Source organism: Schistocerca serialis, chromosome 4, assembly GCF_023864345.2.
Source record: "Schistocerca serialis cubense isolate TAMUIC-IGC-003099 chromosome 4, iqSchSeri2.2, whole genome shotgun sequence".
Lineage (NCBI taxonomy): Eukaryota > Metazoa > Arthropoda > Insecta > Orthoptera > Acrididae > Schistocerca > Schistocerca serialis.
In genome coordinates this window covers 608,216,453-608,239,910 of record NC_064641.1, presented here as the reverse complement: position 1 = coordinate 608,239,910, position 23,458 = coordinate 608,216,453, and the positions used below count along the sequence as shown (strand labels likewise).

General features: G+C 43.2%; 1 protein-coding gene across 1 annotated transcript in view; it reads left to right on the top strand.

Moving 5' to 3' along the window:
* LOC126474635 (carbonic anhydrase-related protein 10) overlaps positions 1 to 23,458 on the top strand; it is a 648,234-nt gene that overhangs the window by 574,253 nt on the left and 50,523 nt on the right. The window contains exon 7 of the mRNA XM_050102114.1: positions 9,186 to 9,332. Within this exon, the coding sequence (XP_049958071.1) occupies positions 9,186 to 9,332 (147 nt within the window). The remainder of the gene's footprint in view (positions 1 to 9,185; positions 9,333 to 23,458) is intronic.

Sequence of the window (23,458 nt, the reverse complement as noted above, 5' to 3'; positions counted from 1 at the left end):
TATAAAACTCATTCGCATTGCCACAAGAAAACAGAGGCAGAGGCGGAAGCAGGAAGCGAGCCCAGTTTGTCGCAAGTGGGTGAGGTCGTCGACACATTACACCGTCTGCAGAATAGAGATACGCATTCAAAAGAAAGGAGACCGCGACAGGAATTCAAAGGAAGGGAGGCGAGCGTATTTGTTCAGAAATGTTCAAATGTGTGTGATATCCTAAGGTGCCAAACTGCTCAGGTCATCGGTCCCCAGACTTACACACTAACCACTTAAACTAACTTAACTTATGCTCAGAACAGCACACACACCCATGCCCGAGGGAGGACTCGAAGCTCCAGTATGAAGGGCCACGCAATCCGTGACATGGTGCCCTGAACAGCGCCGCCACACTGTGCGGTGAGTGTATTGGTTTTCCTGTAATACATGCTGCAAGAAACACTATCTCTGTCACAAGAGCACGTAGCGAGTGTCCTACACAGCTGTGAACAACCATTAAGTGAATACAGCAGAACAAGGAGGACGCATTCGGCCATTGTGATCCGAGTCTTGCGTCATTGTCTCACGCTATCTCCTTTCAAATAGTCCAGCCTTCCAGCTCTCCTCATGAGTTTGTCACTGGGATAGATAGTATTCACAGTAATAGCACACGATTTCATATTTACGAAAATGTAGTGAATCTATGTCCTAGATGCTACAGCACAGTCTATGTGCTAGCCGAAGGCACTCGCCTAATTAACTTCATGTTGCTCGCTGCGTACCATCTACTGGTGGAGGAACTGACTTTTTTCTCACAGCACCACATCACAGAGTGTTGACAATACTGGACTTCAAACTGGAAGCCAGCAACAGGACCTCGTGGGGTCCACGTTCCAGTTCAACATTCAGGCACCTCAGATTGCTGACATCTACTAGGGTTATGGAGGAGATCAACCAACACAAATAAAGATACCTCATACATCGTGGGTGGGTCATCGAGAGAATTTAGAGAGTAAAATTTACAGTGGGACCGATGACACTAAAGCAGCGAACACGAGAACCACTGCCGGCTGGGGTGGCCGAGCGGTTCTAGGCGCTGCAGTCTGGAACCGCACGACCGCTACGGTCGCAGGTTCGAATCCTGCCTCGGGCATGGATGGGTGTGATGTCCTTAGGTTACATAGATTTAAGTAGTTCTAAGTTTTAGGGGACTTATGACCTCTGAAGTTAAGTCCCATAGTGCTCAGAGCCATTTGAACCATTTGTACGAGAACCACTTTGCGCTGGACAATGGCTGCTCCTACTCGCCATAGTCCACGTTTTCTGCTGGGTGTGCAGTCGCTGAGCCGTCCCGATGGACGTCAGCTAAAATCCAACACACAGTTGAATGAGATAAAGCTGTAGCAGATGCGGAAGAACGACGACTTGTAAACATTGAGAATAAAAGACTGAACGCTAATAATATTTTACTAGCGTCATTGACGCTTCATAGGTAGCCAACAGCTATCCTGACTTCATCCAGGGGTGTCTCTGCTCGGCCCTCTGTAAATCATAACTAGACATATTTAATAAGATACTTGCTGGAAATAATGATATGAGTAGAAATATCGACTGGAAAACATCGAACAAAAATGTGACAGTATCGAGTTGAAAGTACACCATAGCAAGAAGTATCAATACTTTTACCTCGTCCCTAACAAAAACTACGCTAGGCCCTCCACAAGTGCCAAACATAAATGAGAGATGTAAAATTTCTTCATTTTCAAAACGGAGCCATTATCAAAGTTGAAAGTGCTCTTACACGGTACTACTGTGATATCCCCTGGGGATGACAAAGTACACTCCTGGCCATTAAAATTGCTACACCACGAAGGTGACGTGCTACAGACGCGAAATTTAACCGACAGGAAGAAGATGCTGTAATATGCCAATGATTAGCTATTCAAAACATTCACCCAAGGTTGGCGCCGGTGGCGACACGTACAACGTTCTGACATGAGGAAAGTTTCCAACCGATTTCTCATACACAAGCAGCAGTTGACCGGCGTTGCCTGGTGAAACGTTGTTGTGATGGCTCCTGTAAGGACGAAAAATGCGTACCATCACCTTTCCGACTTTGATAAAGGTCTGATTGTATGTAGCCTATAGCGATTGCGGTTTATCGTATAGCGACATTGCTGCTCGCGTTAGTTGAGATCCAACGACTGTTAGCAGAATATGGAATCGGTGGGTTCAGGAGGGTAATACGGAACGCCTTGCTAGATCCCAACGGCCTCGTATCACTAGCAGTCGAGATTACAAGCATCTTATCCGCATGGCTGTAACGGATCGTGCAGCCATGCCTCGATCTCCGAGTCAACAGCTGGGGACGTTTGCAAGACAACAACCATATGCACGAACAGTTCGACGACGTTTGCAGCAGCATGGACTACCAGCTCGGAGACCATAGCAGCTGTTACCCTTGACGCTGCATCATAGACAGGAGCGCCTGCGATGGTGAACTCAACGACGAATCTGGGTGCACGAATGGCGAAACGTAATTTTTTCGGATGAATCCAGGTTCTGTTTACAGCATCATGATGGTCGCATCCGTGTTTGGCGACATCACGGTGAACGCACATTGGAAGCGTGTATTCGTCATCGCCATACTGGCATATCACCCGGCGTGATGGTATGGGGTGCCATTGGTTACTCGTCTCGGTCATCTCTTGTTCGCATTTGAACAGTGGACGTTACATTTCAGATGTGTTACGACCCGTGGCTCTACCCATCATTCGATCCCTGCGAAACCCTGCATTTCAGCAGGATAATGCACGACCGCATGTTACAGGTCCTTTCTGTATACAGAAAATGCCCTGGCCAGCACATTCTCCAGATCGCTCACGAATTGAAAACGTCTGGTCAATGGTGGCCGAGCAAATGGCTCGTCACAATACGCCAGTCACTGCTTTTGATGAACTGTGGTATCGTGTTCAAGCTGCATGGACGGCTGTACGTGTACACGCCTTCCAAGCTCTGTTTGACTCAATGCCTAGGCGTATCAGGGCCGTTATTACGGCCACAGGTGGTTGTTCTGGGTACTGATTTCTCAGGATCTATGCACCCAAATTGCATGAAAATGTAATCAAAGAATGGTTCAAATGGCTCTGAGCACTATGGGACTTAACATCTGTGGTCATCAGGCCCCTAGAACTTAGAACTACTTAAACCTAATTAACCTAAGGACATCACACACATCCATGCCCGAGGCAGGATTCGAACCTGCGACCGTAGCAGTCGCGCGGTTCCGGACTGAGCGCCTAGAAAAAATGTAATCACATGTCAGTTCTAGTATGATATATTTGTCCAATGAATAACGGCTTTTCGTTTGCATTTCTTCTTGGTGTAGCCATTTTAATGGCCAGTAGTGTATCTGTGCAGTATGCTTATAAACTAATAGTTACGACAATGGTCAGTTATTGGCCGGAGTAAGATCAGCCCCGTTTGCGGTCAGCCTTCCCGGATCCCACGCACAGATACCGAAGCTGCCTCCGGTATTTAGGGGTCGGAGAAATGGACAGTCGCCATTAGTGGCCCGGCGACGCTGTCGTTTCGAGGAAATAAAAAGCGGACGCACGGCGGCGAGATTTGCGGCCGTAATCGCTGGCCGTCGCCAGTGATTGCGGCTGCCTCACGCCGCCCTGCCGTTCAGCGTGCAGCGCGCCCCACGGCCATTTGTCGGGCAGACGTGACTGGCGCCAGCCCGCCGCCGGCCGGAAGCACCACTAGCACCCCAAACCACTGCCGCCGCCGGCAGTGCCACCACCACTGGCACTAGCACCCGTCGCGGCCCACCGCGCTACCACACCAGGCCTACATTGGCGCCACCTCCCACAGATCCCATTGCAAACCGGGACACCCGCGCACTGCCGAATCAATATGCCCGGCCAGCCGCTGCTAGAGTTTTATTGCCCGCACCGATATTGGCGAAAAATTAGCGCAATGCCGTGAAATGGAATGAGAATATCAAAAGTTATGCGGGTGGCGTCCGGATTATATCTGATCACAATTACGCCTTTTTGTTGTCACAATGCGCGCCGGAAGAATAATTTATTCCTGGCGCCAGCACTCGACAGCGCCAGTAGCCCGCGCGTGCAATTCCGCGCCCGTTGTTTTCTGAGTGTTACACGCACTGTTGCTCCGACGATTGTTCGGCTGAAAGAATTTCCGGAGCCGTGTCCAGTAGGCGAATCGACATTTAAATGCTTTTTTTTTTTTTTAAGTGCACCAGCTCAATGACGTTGCTGAAACGTCGCCCTTTTGTCCTGTCATGTGCAATTTCAAGATCACAGCCAGCCAAAATAAAATTCTGACAACTGCGTGCTGCTCGACTGTTCTATGTTCACAAACGTGGATTTGCCACTTCACAGTTCGCTTTCACGTCACACTAACTTGCTTTAAATTCAGGCAGATCTTCATTCGTGCTATTCTGCAATAGCAACAATGTTTCCTGATTACGCTGCTTTTAATTAGTGTATCATCAGGACTTAACCCTATGTCCATGTTTAGTTCAACAAAAATTTGGTTCTCTATGAAAGAACATGTTCTTTATGCGTATCGCCTTTCTTAGTTGTCGGTGGTGTCAAATGATTCCGAAGTTGCAGTGCACCACTAGAAGTTATCCATTTACCATCATGAGTTTGGGAATCCTTATAATATTATCTTTAATAAATGACATTAAATCGTTATAAAAGTCCATCATTATGTCAGAAAGTAACGCAGTTATTGTTCCAATTTTAGAAAATTTTTTGTATTGTTACAAAGCGAACTTTCGTTAATAAATTACATAAAATCACTATACGACTCCGCAGTTATTACCACCAACAGACACTAAAGGCAACACCTTGTTGATGTAGAAATTCTTCTCAGTTTCTTGCCGTTTTTACAGTTTGTTTACATTTGCTGCAGAAGTGCCCATAGATAATACGCAGTTACACGTATGTTCTGGTCTGCCGCTTTATTCTACTCTCATGATTTTTTTTTCTCAACTATTTTTTGAAACTGTTGTGTTCAATAAATCGTATAAAAAGATTTGTTTTTCTTCTTTCGATTCTGGTTATCAACACGCTTATCTGTTTAATTTCTTTCAGCATTTGTTCGTTACAATTTCTTTCAGTCCTGGATGTTTTTGTGGCTACTTCAAATACGCAACTATACTGCTTCTAATTCTTTCTTTTTCTGTTTCCCCGTAACACTCCCATCACAATCATAACCGTAAATACCCCAAATAAATTTCTTCAATTTATTTCTCCTTTTTGTATTAAGGGGGTGTTTGTCAGTAAATCACTTATTTCTGAAGGTTTGTTTGCGCCTTGAAATTCTTCTTTTAATATTCACTATACTCTATTATTTCACAATCACATACTAGATTTGTATTCAGTTGTTCGTAGCATTCATACATTAGGATTGTATTCCTCATCTTAATATTTGTCCTCAAACGTTTGTCCGATTTAGCTCTCACCAATATTTTTAGTCGTGTTTGCATTTATTATCAGTTTGTTGCTGTTGTTGTGTTTGGTATTTCACTAAGTGATGTGACAAAATGTTAACATTAGTCTATGGTTAGGTCTTACGTGCGGATCTAGCAAGATATTATGTATCATTTTCTTAACGTTGTTCTTATGATGGTTTAAGCCAGAGTCTTTAGATATGTCCAGCGTGAAAAAAGAGAAAAACAGTCAATAAGGAAAACTACATTGAAAATAATAACTGACCATATATATTCACAAAAATGGCTGACTGGTTTGCAGATTATATGACAACCAGAAGCTACGTTAAAATTACTTTAGTAATTTACTTATACAAGCAACTAAGCGCGTGTCTTAGAGAAGCAACGAAAAGCAGGTATTTGATGACTGTCTGAGATTGATCAACATTCGTTTGGGCCTTTGAAACATTAGACAGAGCGTAGTATCGGTATCTATACTATTAAATCTCTATCCTGAGACCCGGAAGCCGGTACCAGTTGCAGTACTTAACATAATTAATTAATTAGCGAATTAAAGATTTAAAAATGCTGTGATCATTTCTCGGTAAGAGGTATAATCTCACGATAAAAGTTCAACACAATACGACAAGTATTACTGTTACTGTGTGTCTCGACGGAGCGCAAATATCTGCACTTCATTCATAAAGTTTATGAGAATGAAAGCACTTAGCGACAACCAAGCCTTTTCCCGTTGTTCATGCACTAAAATTGCAGCACCAAGCTTGACGTTTTGACTTATCGTTTCTTTGCTACCAGCTCTATGCTCAATTTGCAGACAATATCTACTTGTATCACTGAATGTGCCTGTAATATTACATTACTGTACAACGCATAGTTCAATACATATGAGGAATTATCATGCATACGCTTGAAAAACTAGCTTTTTTTTAAATGGGGCGAAATAAAACTTTAAAATCGAGTTTGACGTTTAAATTTAATCATGTTTTTTACTATTACGTCCATTCGCACACTCTTTGCAGACTATCTACCTATACCACTGTTTGTAGCTGAAAACTGTGTGATGGTACGATACATAGTTCAGTAGATAAGACGTTACAAACACTGAGCTGCAAGAAAACAACAGCTTTTGCTTGAAATGGAAGGCAAGGTACACAGTCTGAATTCATCTGATCTGTCATACTGAAAGCATTTAGTGACTTATAACCTAGGTACTTTAAACAGAGTTTCAAATCTTTTCTACACTTTTTCTCGCTCACGTGCTTAAAGGCAAAAATTCAGCGCACTGACTAACTTGCAAAGTGATCAAAACTTTGAGACTGCTTTATACACGTGAATTAGATTCTTTAAAGGACTGGATGTTTTACGAAAATAGCCAAGGCTTCAAAACTATGTTTGCAATACGGATGTGAGTGAATGCTATATTTTATACCCATTACTCGCTGTTGTGAAACCAGTACTTTCCATCTAAGCGATAGATTACCACCGAAAACTTTTCGATAAACGTTCTATGAACGGAAATGGGTAAAATATGTCAAAGCGTTGATTTCTTTGTTCCTGTAGCTAACAATGACACGAAGAGGAAAGCTGACGAAATCTGCTGCCTGATAGGCCCCAATATATATTTCTACCAGTTCAAATGTACAATATCTGTACACAAAAAGATAGAACACCAAAACCCAATCAATAACTTCTGAAATGGTGACATCGTCACTGGCTGTAATTACTGCAATACTCTTGGGTATATAAAAGTTTATTTCCGTTTCGAATACAACGTATTTCATTATATTCTGGCATCAGCCCGTGCTCCATTATCAAATATAAAACTTACTAATGTAAAGTAAGTTTTGACTGTTTATGATGCCGTCAGCGCGTATAATAAATTTCATTGCGGCTCTCACAGAAAGTCCCAATCAATTTAAGAAAAGATGTTGTTACTACAATAACCAGGTGATGATTTACAGCCGGCTGGGGTGGCTGAGCGGTTCTACGTGCTACAGTCGGGAACTGTGCGATCGCTACGGTCGCAGGTTCGAATCCTGCCTCGGGCATGGATGTGTGTGATGTCCTTAGGTTAGTTAGGTTTAAGTAGTTCTAAGTTCTAAGGGACTAATGACCTCAGATGTTAAGTCCCATAGTGCTCAGAGCCATTTTTTGATGATTTCCAATTGCCTGACATCTAAATTTCCATCTCATGCACAGATATGAAATGTGCACGTAAGAAAGCAACCACAAATCATTTCTACAGAAAACACATCATATAACATTCCGAACGTAACTGAATGGAAAAAATGCTGATAGATATACACTTAAGAGCCACAAAATCTGGTACACCTACCTAATATCGTATAGGGCCCCCGCGAGCACGCAGAAGTGCGGTAACACGACGAGGCATGGACTCTACTAATGTCTGAAGTAGTGCCAGAGGAAACTGACACCACGAATCCTGTTGGGCTGTCCATAAATCCGTAAGAGTACGAGCGGGTGGAGATTTCTTCTCAACAGCACTTTGAAAGGAATCCCAGATATGCTCAAAAATTTTCATTCTGGGAAGTTTGGTGACCAGCGGAAGTGTTTAAACTTGGAAGAGTGTTGCTAGAGCCACTCTGTAGTAATTCTGTACCTTTGGGGTGTCGCATTCAAAAATAGTTCAATTGCCTCTAAGCACTATGGGACTTAACAGCTGAGGTCATCAGTCCCCTAGAACTTAGAACTACTTAAACCAAACAAACCTAGGCACATCACACACATCCATGCCCGAGGCTGTATTCGAATCTGCAACCGTAGCAGCAGCGTGGTTCCGGACTGACGCCTCTAGAACCACTCGGCCACAGCGGCCAGCTGGTGTCGTATTGTACTGCTGGAGTTGTCCTTGACCATCGGAATGCACAATGGCCATGAGTGTATGCAACTGATCAGACAGAATGCTTATGTGCGTGTCACCTGTGAGAGTCGTATCTAGATGTATCAGGGGTCCTATATCACTCCAAATAGTCACGCCCCACACCATTACAGAGCTTCCACCAGCTTGAACAGCAACTGCTGACATACAGGGTCCATGGGTTCGTGAGTTGTCTCCATACTCATACACGTCTATCCGCTTGACACAATTTGAAACGTTACTCGTCCGACGAGGCAATATGTTTCCAGCCATCAACAGTCCAATGTCGGTGTCGACGGGCCCAGGCAAGACCTAGAGCTTTGTGACGCCCAGTCATTAAGGGTACACGAGGGGGCCTTCGCCCCTAAAGCCCATATTAATGATGTTTCGTTGCAAAGTTTTGAACATGGCTGCTTTGTTCAGTGACCGTTTATAAATTAAAATTGAAACAAATGAGCTCTCGGTCACAATTTTTTAGTCTTACTAACGAGGTTTCAATACTTCTAAAGAGTGCCCTCATCAGAATTTAGACATTTAAATTGGTCTATAACATAATTACAAATTTATGGGAAGAAATTTTTTTTATATAAAAAAGTGTAAGTACTTACTAACAATACAAGACAGAGGCAGTACTTACATGCCACGTATAAAATAAATAACAGGCCAGAAGAGCTTTAGTCACAAAATATTTAAGAGGAATGTGTGAAGGCGAGGCTCTAAGGGCTGCTCATACCTGTACAGGTTGCGTGGGCTCTGCTGGCTGATGCACGGGGCCGGGCAACAATGCTCCACCTCCCACTGGCTAGTGACTGCTGCCTGCTCAGTGCGTGTTGTTGGTTGTTGTTGCAGCTGCACGGGCTCCGGCGGCTGATGCAGGGGGACGGGCACCAGCCCAACGCGCCGCTGGGCAACAACTACCGGCCGCCACAGCCGCTCTTCCACAGGCCCGTGCGCACCAACATCGACTTCAACGTGAGGCGCAGCGCAGAGGCCCCTGTGCGTTGCTCGCAGAGTAAATGGACAAATATACCTTGGACACATACAACTCTTTCATAAACACTCACAAAGACAAGCACAGATGCTCCAGCTTTCTTTCATGGACCATCTGTTCTCCTCCTCCTCCTTTACAGCTACCTCTCCTGTATAATTACGATGCATTGTATCTCTGATTTTCCATCCCACAAGTCTGAATCAGTCGGATCAACAATATTGTCGACACAGACACAGACACACACACACACACAAACACACACACACACACACACACACACACACACACACACACACACTAGTCCAGAGTTGACAAAAAAAAGGTGGTTGCGTTACAATGGATATAATTCCATCAACGAACATTATGTCTCTTACGACATAACATCGGAAGTTCACTGAGGCTTTTTGCGGATGATGCTGTAGTATATCGAGAAGTTGTAACAATGGCAAAATGTACTGAAATGCAGGAGGATCTGCAACGAAGTGACGCATGGTGCAGGGAATGGCAGTTGAATCTCAATGTAGACAAGTATAATGTGCTGCAAATACGTAGAAAGAATGATCTTTTATCATTTAGCTACAATATAGCAGGTCAGCAACTGGAAGCAGTTAATTCCATAAATTATCTGGGAGTAGGCATTAGGAGTGAGTTAAAATGGAATGATCATATAAAGTTGATCGTCGGTAAAGCAGATGCCAGACTAGATTCATTGGAAGAATCCTAAGGAAATGCAATCCGAAAACAAAGGAAGTAGGTTACAGTGCGCTTCTTCTCCCATTGCTTGAATACTGCTCAGCAGTGTGGGATCCGTACCAGATAGGGTTCATAGAAGAGATAGAGAAGATCCAACGGAGAGCAGCGCGCTGCGTTACAGGATCATTTATGAATCGAGAAAGCGTTACGGAGATGATAGATAAATTCCAGTGGAAGACTCTGCAGGAGAGACGCTCAGTAGCTCGGTACGGGCTTTTGTTAAAGTTTCGAGAACATACCTTCACCGAGGAGTCAAGCGGTATATTGCTCCCTCCTACGTACATCTCGCGAAGAGACCATGAAGATAAAATCAGAGAGATTAGAGCCCACACAGAGGCATACCGACAAACCTTCTTTCCACGAACAACACGAGACTGGAATAGAAGAGAGAACCGATAGAGGTAGTCCAAGTACCCTCCGCCACACACAGTGAGATGGCTTGCGAATTATGGATGTAGATGTAGATGTAGATGAATATGAGTAAAGGAACACTGTGTTCTTCAAAGCATTAGCAGACTTACAGGCAAAAAACGATTCCAAACGCATCTAGTCAAGAAAGTTAGATTCTGCCGTTAGTATGTGCCAACTGGCGCAAAATTATGGATAAAATGATTACATAATTCAGCTTCCTTCTGATGACTGTGAGTCCTACATTTTATACCAGTAGAAGCCTACTGAAATTTCAGGCTTCACGTCGGCTTAGAAGCTAAACCTGTCTGCTCGATGTTCGTTTCGACAGTTAACTATGATTATGTTACAAATACGCGTTCCGGTAGGGGGTTGGCTAAGAACATTTTTGTTAGTAATATGCAACCTTGAGACATGATATTGTTACAGAAGAAGACTTATTACTAATAAAGTTGTTCATAATCTAATTCGAAGGCTGAAAAGATGTGCACTTTATTTATTAAATAAATTGTCGGTGAATCCCAGTGCCGTTACTCAAACTCTCTATCAGCTACCAGATACTTTCTTTGAATACGATTCTATGAACAAGTTTACACTAAATGAATGCCGCGAGTGATTAACCGAGCGGTCTAAGGCGCTGCAGTTATGGATTGTGCGGCTGGTACCAGCCGAGGTTCGAGTCCTCCCTCGGGCATGGATGTGTGTGTTTATCCTTAGGACAATTTAGGTTAAGTAGTGTGTAAGCTTAGGGACTGATGACCTTAGCAGTTAATTCCCATAAGACACATTTGAATATTTGAACTAAATGAATACGTAAATAGCACAGAGGACGTGATGTTATTCTGATTGATAGCTTAAAATTTGGAACTTACGATGTCAGTAGTCATTTTATTAAGGAATGGTCACAGGCATATAAAATTGACGGGTTTTGTTACATTAATGAAAGCTGTGATGACCCACACTTTGAAATTATTTCATTTTCAAGGAATACATCAACACCTTATTGAACTACATTCCAGTCTATGATAGTTAGGCTGAATCTAACAATGTATAGCACGATGAACAAACAAGGAAAAATATCATTGGAATTTTATACAGCATTTCAGGTGTATGGAATTTAACATTAGGCTACTAGCTTCACTGTACAAGTGAAATTGTGAGCACGTAAAGCCGTGGTATTCTGAATGGTGGAGAGTCCATTGTATATAAATTTTCGCCACCTGTTTTCCACACGCAGCTAAATGAACGTTAGTAAGAACGATTATTTGACAAAGCGGAAAGTTTTTTGACTGTTGTGCATCATCTTTTCCTGTTCTGTGATAATTTTTTCTCCTCTGCACACCATCTACGCTCAGATTCTTAGATAATCTACTCTAAATTCTTTCCTCTTTTCCTTAATTCCGATAATCTGTTTCATTTCTTCAAATTTTGGGACTACAGTATACTTTTACTCCTTTACTGTTCGTCAGAATGTTTTGCTAATTTTGTCTGAATGGTTTCTCTTGTGAAATGTTTCGCCGTTTCATTTATTTGTCCAGTTTACTTTTAACATTCTTCTGAATCCCCAAATTGTACATGATAACAGTTTCATCCTCTTCAGACCTTGCGTGGTGCATATAGGACGTCCATGATGTGTCTCCATTAATTCCAAATCTTGCAGAAGTTCCCCGTCATAGTGATTACGAAAATGTAATGTAATACATTTCTTTATCCGTCGTTGACCTGGTAAGGGCACGGGCACGGGTACTGTTATCGGTCGGACGAATGTTTCACAGGAAACCTTCTTAACGAAAGAAAGAAAATCTGTCCCACCGACTCTGATTTCATTGAAGGAAAATTTCACAGTTTGAAAAGGGTTCGAGAAGGATATGCCGTTTCTTATTGAATGAATGGACCAATCAGGAATTAGCCTACAGTGATTAAGTGTTAACGCGAAAACCTCAAATCAGTATTCCCAGAACGGGAACGACATAGAAGTCCTTTCAAATGTAAAATCAGTTAATTACGACAATAATCTGATCCTTTGACTACCATCGTAAAAGAAGGAATCTTCTCATTATCCACAGTCTGCAGAAGGTCATCAAATAGCACCACAAACTTCTTGGAAGTTTTAACATCCAGAAAAAAGGCAAAAGTGAACTCATACACTGACCAGCATGAACATCATGCCCACCTACCTAATAGACGGTTTGTCTACCTTCGACATGTATAACAGCGGCGACGCGTCATGGCATGAAAGAAATGAGGCCTTGGTAAGTCGCTGGAGGGAATTGGCACCACATCTGCACATAAAAATCGCCTAATTCCCGTAAATTCCAGGGACAGGGTGACGAGCTCTGACGCCACGTTCAATCACATGCCAGTTGTTTACGAGTAGGTTCAGACCTGGAGAATTGCGGGGGCAGAACATCAATTGGAACTCGCCACTGTGTTCCTCGAGCCACTCTATCACACCTCTGGCCTTGTGATATGGCGCATTATCTTTGGAAAAATGCCGCTGCTCTCTGGAAACATGATCGATGCCAAGGGCTGTACGTGGTCTGTAACCAGTGTACAACACTTCTTGACCGTCATGATGCCTTGCGCGAGCTCCATTGGACCGATGGATGCCCACGTGAATGTTCCCCAGAGCATAATGGAGCCATCGCCATCTTGTCTCCGTTCCGCAGTACAGGTGTAAAATTGTTCTCCTGGAAGACGACGGATTCACGCCCTCCCATCGGCAGGATGAAGGAGATATTCATCAGACCGTGCAACGCTCAAGGCTCTGTCACTGACAACGTCGAGTGCAGATGGGTACGTTCCCATTTCATTCGTAGTTGCCAGTGCCATGCTCTTATACTGGCACATGCATGGGTCGTCAGCTGCGGGAACCCATCGCCAGGAGTGTTCGGTGCACTGTATATTCAGACTTGTACTCTGCCTGGCATTAAGGTCTGTGAGTTACGCCACAGTTGTCCGCCTGTCCTATTTTACCAGCCTGCCCAGCCTACGATGTCCGACGTCTCTAATGACGGGTGACCGCCCAACCCCACTACTTCTAGACATGGCTGCACCTTGGTTTCGTCACGTCTTGAAGACACTAGCCACAGCACTCCTCGACCATCCGACAAGTCGAGCAGTTTCCGGGACATCAGTATCTGCCCTCGGTCAAATTCAAATAGATCGCACCTTCTCCATTCTACACACGGACATCCCGCTCACAGATACTACATGCACCGTGCGTGTGTCTGATTAGCAGTTCTTCCTCGCCAGGTGACGCTGCAAATCCCTGGATGGGTCCATATCGTAAATTGTAAATTTATGGTAAGGTATTATGGGACCAAACTGCTTAAACGCTGTGGTCAACACACACACCCATGCTCGAGGGAGGACTCGAACCTCCGACGGGGGGAGTTACGTGGACCGTGACAAGACGCCTCTGACTGCGCGGCTACGTTCATGTAGATAATAGGTCTGTGGTCATAATGCTCTGGCTAATCAGTGTATTTGGATGAAGTACAGAACAGATTACAGGTAAAGAGTGATAAATAGTGTAGATAGCTGATGAAAGCGGGGACCCATTAGAGCTCTATCTTATGTGAATGGACCATTCGAAATGACCATATCGCGGGATTATCCCCATCTAGCACGGTCGGTATAGCTTTCATTCATTGCTGACTCAAGACAGAGTTGAATAGGTGACAAGAATGCTGTTTCGCTGGCAATCGCAGTACCTGAACCTCTAACGAGACGTGACAGTGAACATTAGACTTTTTCTTCCAAGTCCCGCTCCAAAATTACGTACAGGGATGGACGTGGAAGCGTTATCGTTGTAATGTTTACGGCTGTCTGGTGGCTCAAATGGTTCAAATGGCTCTGAGAACTATGGGACTTAACTGCTGCGGTCATCAGTCCCCTAACTAACCTAAGGACATCACACATATCCATGCCCGAGGCAGGATTCGAACCTGCGACCGCAGCGGTCGCGCGGTTCCAGACTGTAGGGCCTAGGACCACTTGGCTACTCCGGCCGGCAGTCTGATGGCCTTCATTCTTGATTGCTGAAGGAGAAAGCACCAATTGTATTGTGTGGAGCACACAAAATATGGGTACAATCTACTATATCGACTCCTCGAAATTTAGGGCAACCTAAGCGGCAATCGGTTTACATAACGCAGTCATTAGGAACCTCAATACTACTCCTACTTCATAACATTTTGCCTACTACGTTTGTTGAATAGAAGATTGCAGTCATTTCACGATTTTTTACCAGTTACATTTTTCTGCATTTAGGAAATCTGATGCCACTTAAATTGGTTCGTCCCCAATGACACAGTTATGCTGTATACTATTATACAGTGTGTGTCTCGGGGCGTACCATATAATCGTACAATCCGTGCACCAACAAGTAACTTCAACTGCGCTCCACAGTGTCTGTGTTTCTGTGGAGGGAGGCATCTGCCTAAGCCCCGATCCCCTGCACGTGTACCTGCCGTCAGGGCGAGGCAGACGTAATAAATTCAGAGGCGGTGTGTGTCAGGTATTATCCTTAGTGCTGATATCGAGTTTTGTAGCACCAGAGATGAGTTGCAGCAGCCACGCCGGCACCCGGAAGGCCTTCCATGATTGACAACTGCCGGCGCTTGCAGGCACCAGCCTTGCGCACCCACACGGCTTCCCTCCTCCCTAACTCTACCCTCCCTCTCTCTCCTATTCTCTCTCTCTCTCTCTCTCTCTCTCTCTCTCTCTCTCTCTATCCCTCCCTGTTTATCACCTATCTCTCTCTTGTATTTCTTCTTTGATTCACTACTACTTCCTCTTCTTACTCTCTCTACTCCTTCTTCAGTCCGTGCCCATTCTGTTCCATTTTCACTCAAGACATACGTACTCAAACACACACTATGTGTTTCATTCCCGTTCGTATTTATCAGTTAAGTAACACATTCCTTAATAAAACACGCCCGAGAATGATGCAAACCCAGTACCGTTGTATTTGATGAGGGAATTGAAACGTGCAGTTAGACGACTAAGTCGTGAGATTGCGATATGCACATATAGAGATGGCGGTATTATCGCCTACACAAGGTAGAAAGTGATAGTACATTGGCAGTACTTTTGTAATCACGTAATTCGTGTGAGATGGATGCCGACGTCATTATGGACGCACGACGGGAATAAACAGACACTGAACGTGGAATGGTAGTTGGAGCTAGACGCGTGGGACATTCCATTTCGGAAATCGTTAGGAAATACAATATTCCCAAATGCACAGTGTCAAGAATGTGCCGAGAATACCCAATTTCAGGCCATACCTCTCACCACGGGCAACGCAGTGGCCTACGGCATGCATCTAGCGTCCGAGAGCAACAACGCTCGCACAGAGTTGTCAGTGCTAACAAACAAGCAGCACTGCCTGAAATAACTGCACAAATCACCGTGGGACGTACGACGAACGTATCCGTTAGAACAATGCGCGAAATGTTCCGCTAATGGGCTATGGTTGCAGACGACCGACGCGAGTGCCTTTGCTAACAACACGACGTCGCTTCGAGCCCTTCTCTTGAACTCGTGACTACATCGGTTGGACCATTGACGACTGGAAAACCGTGACCTGGTCATATGAGTCCCTATGTTGGTAAGAGCTCATGTTGGGGCTCTTGTGTGGCGCATTCCCTAGGAGCCGCGGACGCAAGTTGTCAATAAGCCACTGTGCAAGCTGCTGCTGGCTCCGTAATGTTGAGGGCAGTGTTTACATGGAATGGATTGGGTCCTCTTGTCCAACTGAACCGATCATTTACAATTTGCTGCCATTCTTATACTTAATGCTTCCAAACAACGTAGGAATTTTTTGCATGACAATGCGCTAAGTCACCGAGCCGCAACGGAAGACTTGAAATAAAAAAGTTTCCAAGTGCCAAAATCGTGAATTTGAGGAAACGACTTTTACGTGTACTAGGTAATTAATGGTCTTAACTGTTCTACTAATGTGTTTCTTTCGAAAGTTAGGCATAGTACGGATCTAGCTTACAAAGGAAATTACAAGCATTGTATTGCAATAGTATCGAAAAGTGATAAGTAAAAAATGGAAATGTGGAAATGCAATGAACAGCTCTAATTGCCATAATTAAATAGTCAACAAGAAGTCAGTAAAAGTTCGTTTTGGTTTTGTAAAACTGTCTGGGATCATTTTATACCAGGTACGAATATTTCTTCCTTTCTTCATTGATGTGGCGTGTAGCATCCAGAGCAGGTAGTTGCATTCTGTTGACATCCTATACTCTTTCCTTTTTCTCAAAATAGAACAACCTTCCCAAGCCTCAATCTTATTTAAGCTTCCCTGGTCTTAAATACATGAGGATTATGTTTGTACAACCATAGCAACTATAATTTAGATATGTTTAGATTTCGTGTATTTATATTACAATCTGCAACTTCTTCAAATCTAAGAAGCCAGATTCGTTCATGTTATTGACAATAAATTTGTCTTGGTTGCTTGAGCATCTTCCTTACAGCTTTTAAAGGAATACATTTAGTAACTCAAGAATAAACATTCTGTCCAATTACGTTGTAGCTTAGTGATCAGTAATAAGACTTACTTCCTTTGCTGAACGAGCTATTGCGGGAATACATCTATTGCTTTAACTTTTGTATTCATTTTCGAGTTTTTTTCTCCCTAGTGCCATCTGTCGAATGCATTTGGTACTACATTGTCATTCGTGACAGTTTAGCCTCCTATACGATATTAGGCTTGGTATGTAGATCACATTTCACACAAAACCTCAAAAAACATTTCGAACAAATTATTTGGTCACACAGACCCGCCGATATCCCATTCAACATATTTGGGACATAATCGACAGCTGAGTTCGTGCACAACATCCTGCACCGGCAACTCTTTAGCAATTATGGACGGCTGTAGGGGCAGCATGTTCATTATTTTTGCAGGGGACTTGCATCGACTTGTTTATTCCTTTCCACGTCTAGCTGCTGCAATAGGCCTGGCAAAAAGAGGTTAGACACTATATGAGGAAGTATCACATGACTTCTGTTACTTCAGTATGTCTATAAGAATCGCGATCGTTTCGAGAATAACGATTAGTGTGGAACAAGGTTAGCATACATACGATGTCATACAGATAGTAGATGCAGCTGGATGGAATCTGTAAATGTATACAGGGTTTGGGAAAGGGTGGAGGAGGTTGTTGCATATTCCACATGGCGGCAGTGTGCAGGAGGTCGAGAGGTCTGGATTTGAGAGTGATCATCCAGGGCTGCCGTTAAATAACAAAACAGGAAATTAGCTAAAATAAAGAGGATGTATTTCAATGTACGGTGTACAAGGGGCGCTCCTAGTGTCGGAAGTTACCAGGTTTAGGCCAGTCCAGGAGGTCGAAGAATTAATTGAAATGGACAACTGAAGGGGAAGTGGTTCATGTTAACTTACATTGGCGGCCGGTAGTGAAAATCAGAGCCAGAGGCTCTGCCTTCCAAGAAGATGTCTGTTCTGCTCAAAGTCCGGATTACAAGACAGAAAAGCAACTGTGTTCCGCACCGCAAAACACTCCAGTTTCCACACACGTGATCGGTATCCCACGCACACTATTGGCTAAAACCAATGGCGTGATTCGCTAGCAGTTTCAGCAATGGTCTCAGGGATGTCTCTTGTCAGCAGCTTTAACAGGACAGAACTGCCTCGATTTTGAGACACGCTACTTGTGTCACGTGGGCACAGCGTAAGTTAGTCCAGCAGTAAACTTGTAAAGATTTGACTGAGTCTTTGAAATAAATTTTGAAACCAATTCCCTAAAATATTCCCTGACTGGCTGCCACCATGTACAAATCTGTACAGTTCTCGGAAAGGCGTTTAGTACTATTCGACGTTATCGATTGATAACTATGATACAATAGTACTACATGACTTAAAATACAGCGAAACTTCACTGATTCTAACTGGGGCGAGCCCCAGTCCGAATTATTGGAAGCCCGAATTATAAAAACCATTTGTAAAATAGTCTGTTTCAAATTTTAAATGGCTCTGAGCACTATGGGACTCAACTTCTGAGGTCATCAGTCCCCTAGAACTTAGAACTAATTAAACCTAACTAACCTAAGGACATCACACACATCCATGTCCGAGGCAGGATTCGAACCTGCGACCGTAGCGGTCGCGCGGTTCCAGACTGCAGCTCCTAGAACCGCTCGGCCACTTCGGCCGGCTTCATATTTTAAATATATTATTCTATTATCTATAGATTCTCTGACTTCGTAGATTCAGTCACTTTGTCACCTTCAGTGGAAAACCGATGGTCCATTAATTAGTCCTCAGTCAAGATCTGATTGCCAAAATCTTGTCATCTTTATCCAGGTAGGCCAGAATTTACTCCGAGGGTGTAGTAACTTCATGCAACCTGGACATCTTAATTCTTATTCCATGAAGATAAAACTCGATTACACAGGTCGTCCCAGGAGAAACGATCAGTATTCAGGGCTGTAACAGGAACGATCTTTCAAAGAAAAAAGTCTTGTAAACATGGACTCTAAAATACGTACCTTAAGGGCTATGAGCTCTTGTTCAGTCGAAGAGGTGTGTTTCACAGTAGCAAAGGTGAACAAATGTTGTAACTCTTGAGACATGCTATTTAGAGTCCTTGTTTACTGGTCAATTGTTTCTTTTTGTTTTGACCCATACTACCACCTCCCAAAACGTGGAAAGCAAAGAGTAGCAGTAGAAAACATTTGATTCACTGTTTCGAAGATTTATTAAGTGCTCATAGCTCTTATTCTATGTCTTTTAGAGAAAATTAATTCTAAGCTTTTTTGCTTCGAATGATCATTTCTGTCACGTCCTTGAATACTGATCATTCCACCTCGGATACCCTGTGTACTGCGCAGTTACTGACCGAAATTAAAAATTTGCAGTGCTGTTATAATGTAATCATGAAGTAATGTACTCCTATGTAACAGGATGTGACACAAGTATTACAGTTAGATAATGTGTGTTTGTCTTGAGGCAGTCTAAATGAAGGTGCGCAAATACCCATCCTTCACTCATACAGTATTTGAGAATGGACGCACTTAGCAAATTCCAGAAAACTTTGCTCATAATTTCGAACCTTTACCAACCATTTTCTCGGTGACTCCACACACAAAATAAGAGGAGGATAGGAGTTTATCGCTTACTACAGTTCCGCTTTTCATACAGTCAAACTTCAGCTTCAAGTATGCCGTTTCAGTTTATTGCTTCTTCACTACTAATTCTATTCGTAAGACAGTTTGCAGACTGCATCCATATGTACCAGTCAATATACTTACATTATTGTTCGATACGTAGTTCAAGAGTGTTGGCATCATAAAATCTGAAACGGGTGAAAACTAGGTTTTCCCATAAAATGAAAAGCAAATTACGCAGACAATTTTCATTCATACTTTGTTAAAGAGAGCACTTCGCGACTTCCAATAAAATTTACCACAATTTCAAACATTTCCTAAACTTTTTTCGCTTACATGCTTAACTTCGAATGTTCAACGCACTAACTCATTTATAATTAAATCAGACGTTTGAAGCTCTTTTATGCATGGGAGATCGACTCTTGAAAAAATATATGGTTTGATGGTATACTCTAGCAGGCCTAATAATTAATCACGAGCAACACTGATTCAGACTCGTGGCCTTCCTACCTGTCACAGAAAACTGCAACTCTAATCATTTACGTACTCGCCTATGATGTGTACAAGTATGAAATGACTTTAACACGATACTACGTCTTCGGGATGCTTCCCTTTTTTTCAGGCAGCCTATAAAAATTGACTTACATCCACTGCATTCAATCCATAAGAATGATAATATTAAAATCCAAATGCATTTTTGCCCCACGTGAGTCCTTCTTCAGGTAATGATGACCACGCTTAACAGCATAATCGCCGACAGAAGCTCCCTGAGTGTTGCAATGGCCTAGGCAGGGCTGCTTCGCTCGTCAACCTCAACAAATCGCGTCACGCGGTTTTGAGTACGTCTCTATGGCAACGCCTCAATGTTGTCGCACTTCTATGGACAACTACCGACATCACCTGCAGTCGTTTGCGCTTCGCAGTTGAAAGCTGATAACAGAGCTGCCATCAGTCATGTAATTATAGCTTCTCGCCGATTGCACTGTAGGTTACCTATTTTGATGTATCACCCACAATGGCCTACTGTAGCCCTCCTGTAGGAGAATCCACACCAGGTCGCACCGCTATTTTTGCGTTTGCCTAGCGGCAAACGCAAAACGCGTTTTAAGGCCTTAGTAAATCTTTCAGTAAATTTATTATGTCCAAGAGATTGATTATTAGTTTCGGTGGTGACCAGACAATAGCATAACGACTCTGTCTCCCCGCTCTTTAATAAAACACTATTCGTTGCATTATATTTGTTCTTCTAAACAGAATCGTTGCAATTAGGGCACCAGAAATACTTTCAATCTTAGAAGCGGAGGCCACGACGTTGGGATAACCGATTTACTTCAAACTTTGTACATGTTCAGTACGCCATTAAAACAACATGAAGTGCGTGTAGTAAGATGCGCTACTCTGGCAGTTCCGAGAAAATGGCAAGAGAGGTTTTACGCTTCTATCATGTGGCTCAACTACCTGATTATCCTTCGAGCTTCGTAAAACGAAAGTCTATGCAACGACGGTTCGACTTCCTATCAAAAATCTATTTTTTTCCTCATTGGACATATTATTTAATATATCAGATATTCGAGAGGTAATATAATGAAAAAACCAAATGTATTTGCATGAAGTTTTAATTTATGTTTTCCATGTCTGTATGACAAATACCATCCTGCAACGATTGATGTCGAGAGTACATCCGACGAGTAATTGTACATTACTCTTGTGATCTGGCACATTGTGACTAACTGTATTACTGATTCCGATTAATGTCATTTGCATCATTATTTATTGAGGTTTGACTTGGGCTTTCCAAGCCTGTCTCTCGTTCTCGAAAATTTAATTACCAGTATTAAATAGTCAAATAACAGATGAAATTTACTACAACTTCATGAAAATGCACGTGAGTTTTTTTCACTATATTACATCTAAAATGTCATAGATTAAATAATGTGACTAGGAATGGAAAAATACGAATTAAAAAATAAGTATTAGAATATTCTAAACGCCGCCTCGTCCATAACCAACTTACAGCGCGTGAACTTTAACCACCTGACCACAATACTTCTTACAGCTAGCGTCTTTGCACAGATACATCAATTACATAATAGACGCATAAAACTGCTCTTGCGAATTTCTCGGAATTGCTAGAGTAGTGTACCTTACTATTGGCTCATTATGTTGTTTTAATGGACCACTAAAGATGCACCAGGTTTGAAGTAAATACGTGATTCCAACGTCGTGACCTCCCCTTGTTAGTTGACCACTGTTACTGCGTAGGGAACAACGATCATGCTACTCGATACGAGAGTGAATGACCCTGTACCAACTGCCGTGTACAGCGTATCAAGAGGAAGAGAATGTTGCCAAGTCTACAAGAGCCACACTAGTTGCAGGCTACAGCCACATCCGGCTCGCATGCCTTTCTCTAACCACTCTTACCATTGTATAAAAGTTGGAATGAGTTGCTTTTGGTAGACATGCAATCCCCCTATACCTCTGTATTAATATAGCGCAATTTACATCAGCTATTTGATCTGTGTGTGTGTGGGGGGGGGGGGGGGGGGGTTTGTGTGTGTGTGTGTATGTAAAGCCGCCAGGAGCGAAAATTTACTGCCGTGGTATCTTCGTGAAAATGATGGAGTTTGACTGCTATTAATAGATGGAAACTAAATATAAGTGAAAACATTATACTCTACTGATTAGCCATTTACACATAATGCAGATTATTTAGGACAAAGTGCAGAATGTTATTGTGCTGCATCAATCGGTGTCACAGTTATGGATTAGACTGCATTACGGGCACGAGATGAGCCATAAATAAACAATGAACGCATTAAAAGCCGCCGTTCGGAAGAATTAATGCGCAGCGCGTTTGATCAATTGAAAGCGACCGCCTTCCTTTAATCAGGCGGGCTGCAGCGCGCCTGTTTGGGGATGGCCTTTACCTGCCGCGCGTTATGCAAGCGACTACTTGGGCGCCAGATAATTGCAATTAGCTGCTAAGTGCCCCGCCCGAAAGAAGATTGCTTTGAAGCGATCAAACAGCGCCCTCCTAATGAAGTGACGGTGGGCATGTAACGGATGTGGAGAGAACGGAGCGATGCCGGCAGCCATCGGAATGGAAATGCCAGCGTCAGCCTGTGTCGTTCATTTCTGTGTCAAGCCGTCGCGAGGCAATTACTGCAGCGAAAATTGCAAAATGAAATTCATCTCAATACATGTACCTGTCTGATTTCAGTTTCTCTCCTATTGTAGAGGCAGGTAAGTGCAAACATGTGGAAATGCGTAGTATTGTTTGAGATATACGAAGCAAAGCGGCAAACTAAATGCAAACTGCAAGAAATAAGCTGACGACCCTTAAAACTGAAAATCCTGGAAGGATAAGACGCATCGAAATTTTATTTATTTTATGTAGGTATGACATTAAGGAGAATACGTGTTTAAATCTGTAGGCAAATTGCGGGTATACAAGGTTGAAATTTAGAACACACCTCTGGGAGAAACAACTGTTCTATCGCGAATGGAAATCGGGTCGAAATGAGCTTGGATGACAGATACGGGCAAATCATTCCATGTTGCTTTCACTCTGTGGCACGGTTCATCAACCGAAGTGACTGACGAATGGTGGTGCTCAAAACTCTCGGTAACCCACTGCCAAAACGCCGAGAGATCTGCAGTTGCTTATACACTGAAGCGCCAAAGAAACTGTTATAGCCATACCTGTTCAAATACAAAGATATGTAAGCAATCACAGTACGGCGCTGTGGTCGGCTACGCCTATAAAAGACAACAAGCGTCTGGCGCAGTTGTTAGATCGGTTACTGCTGCTACAATG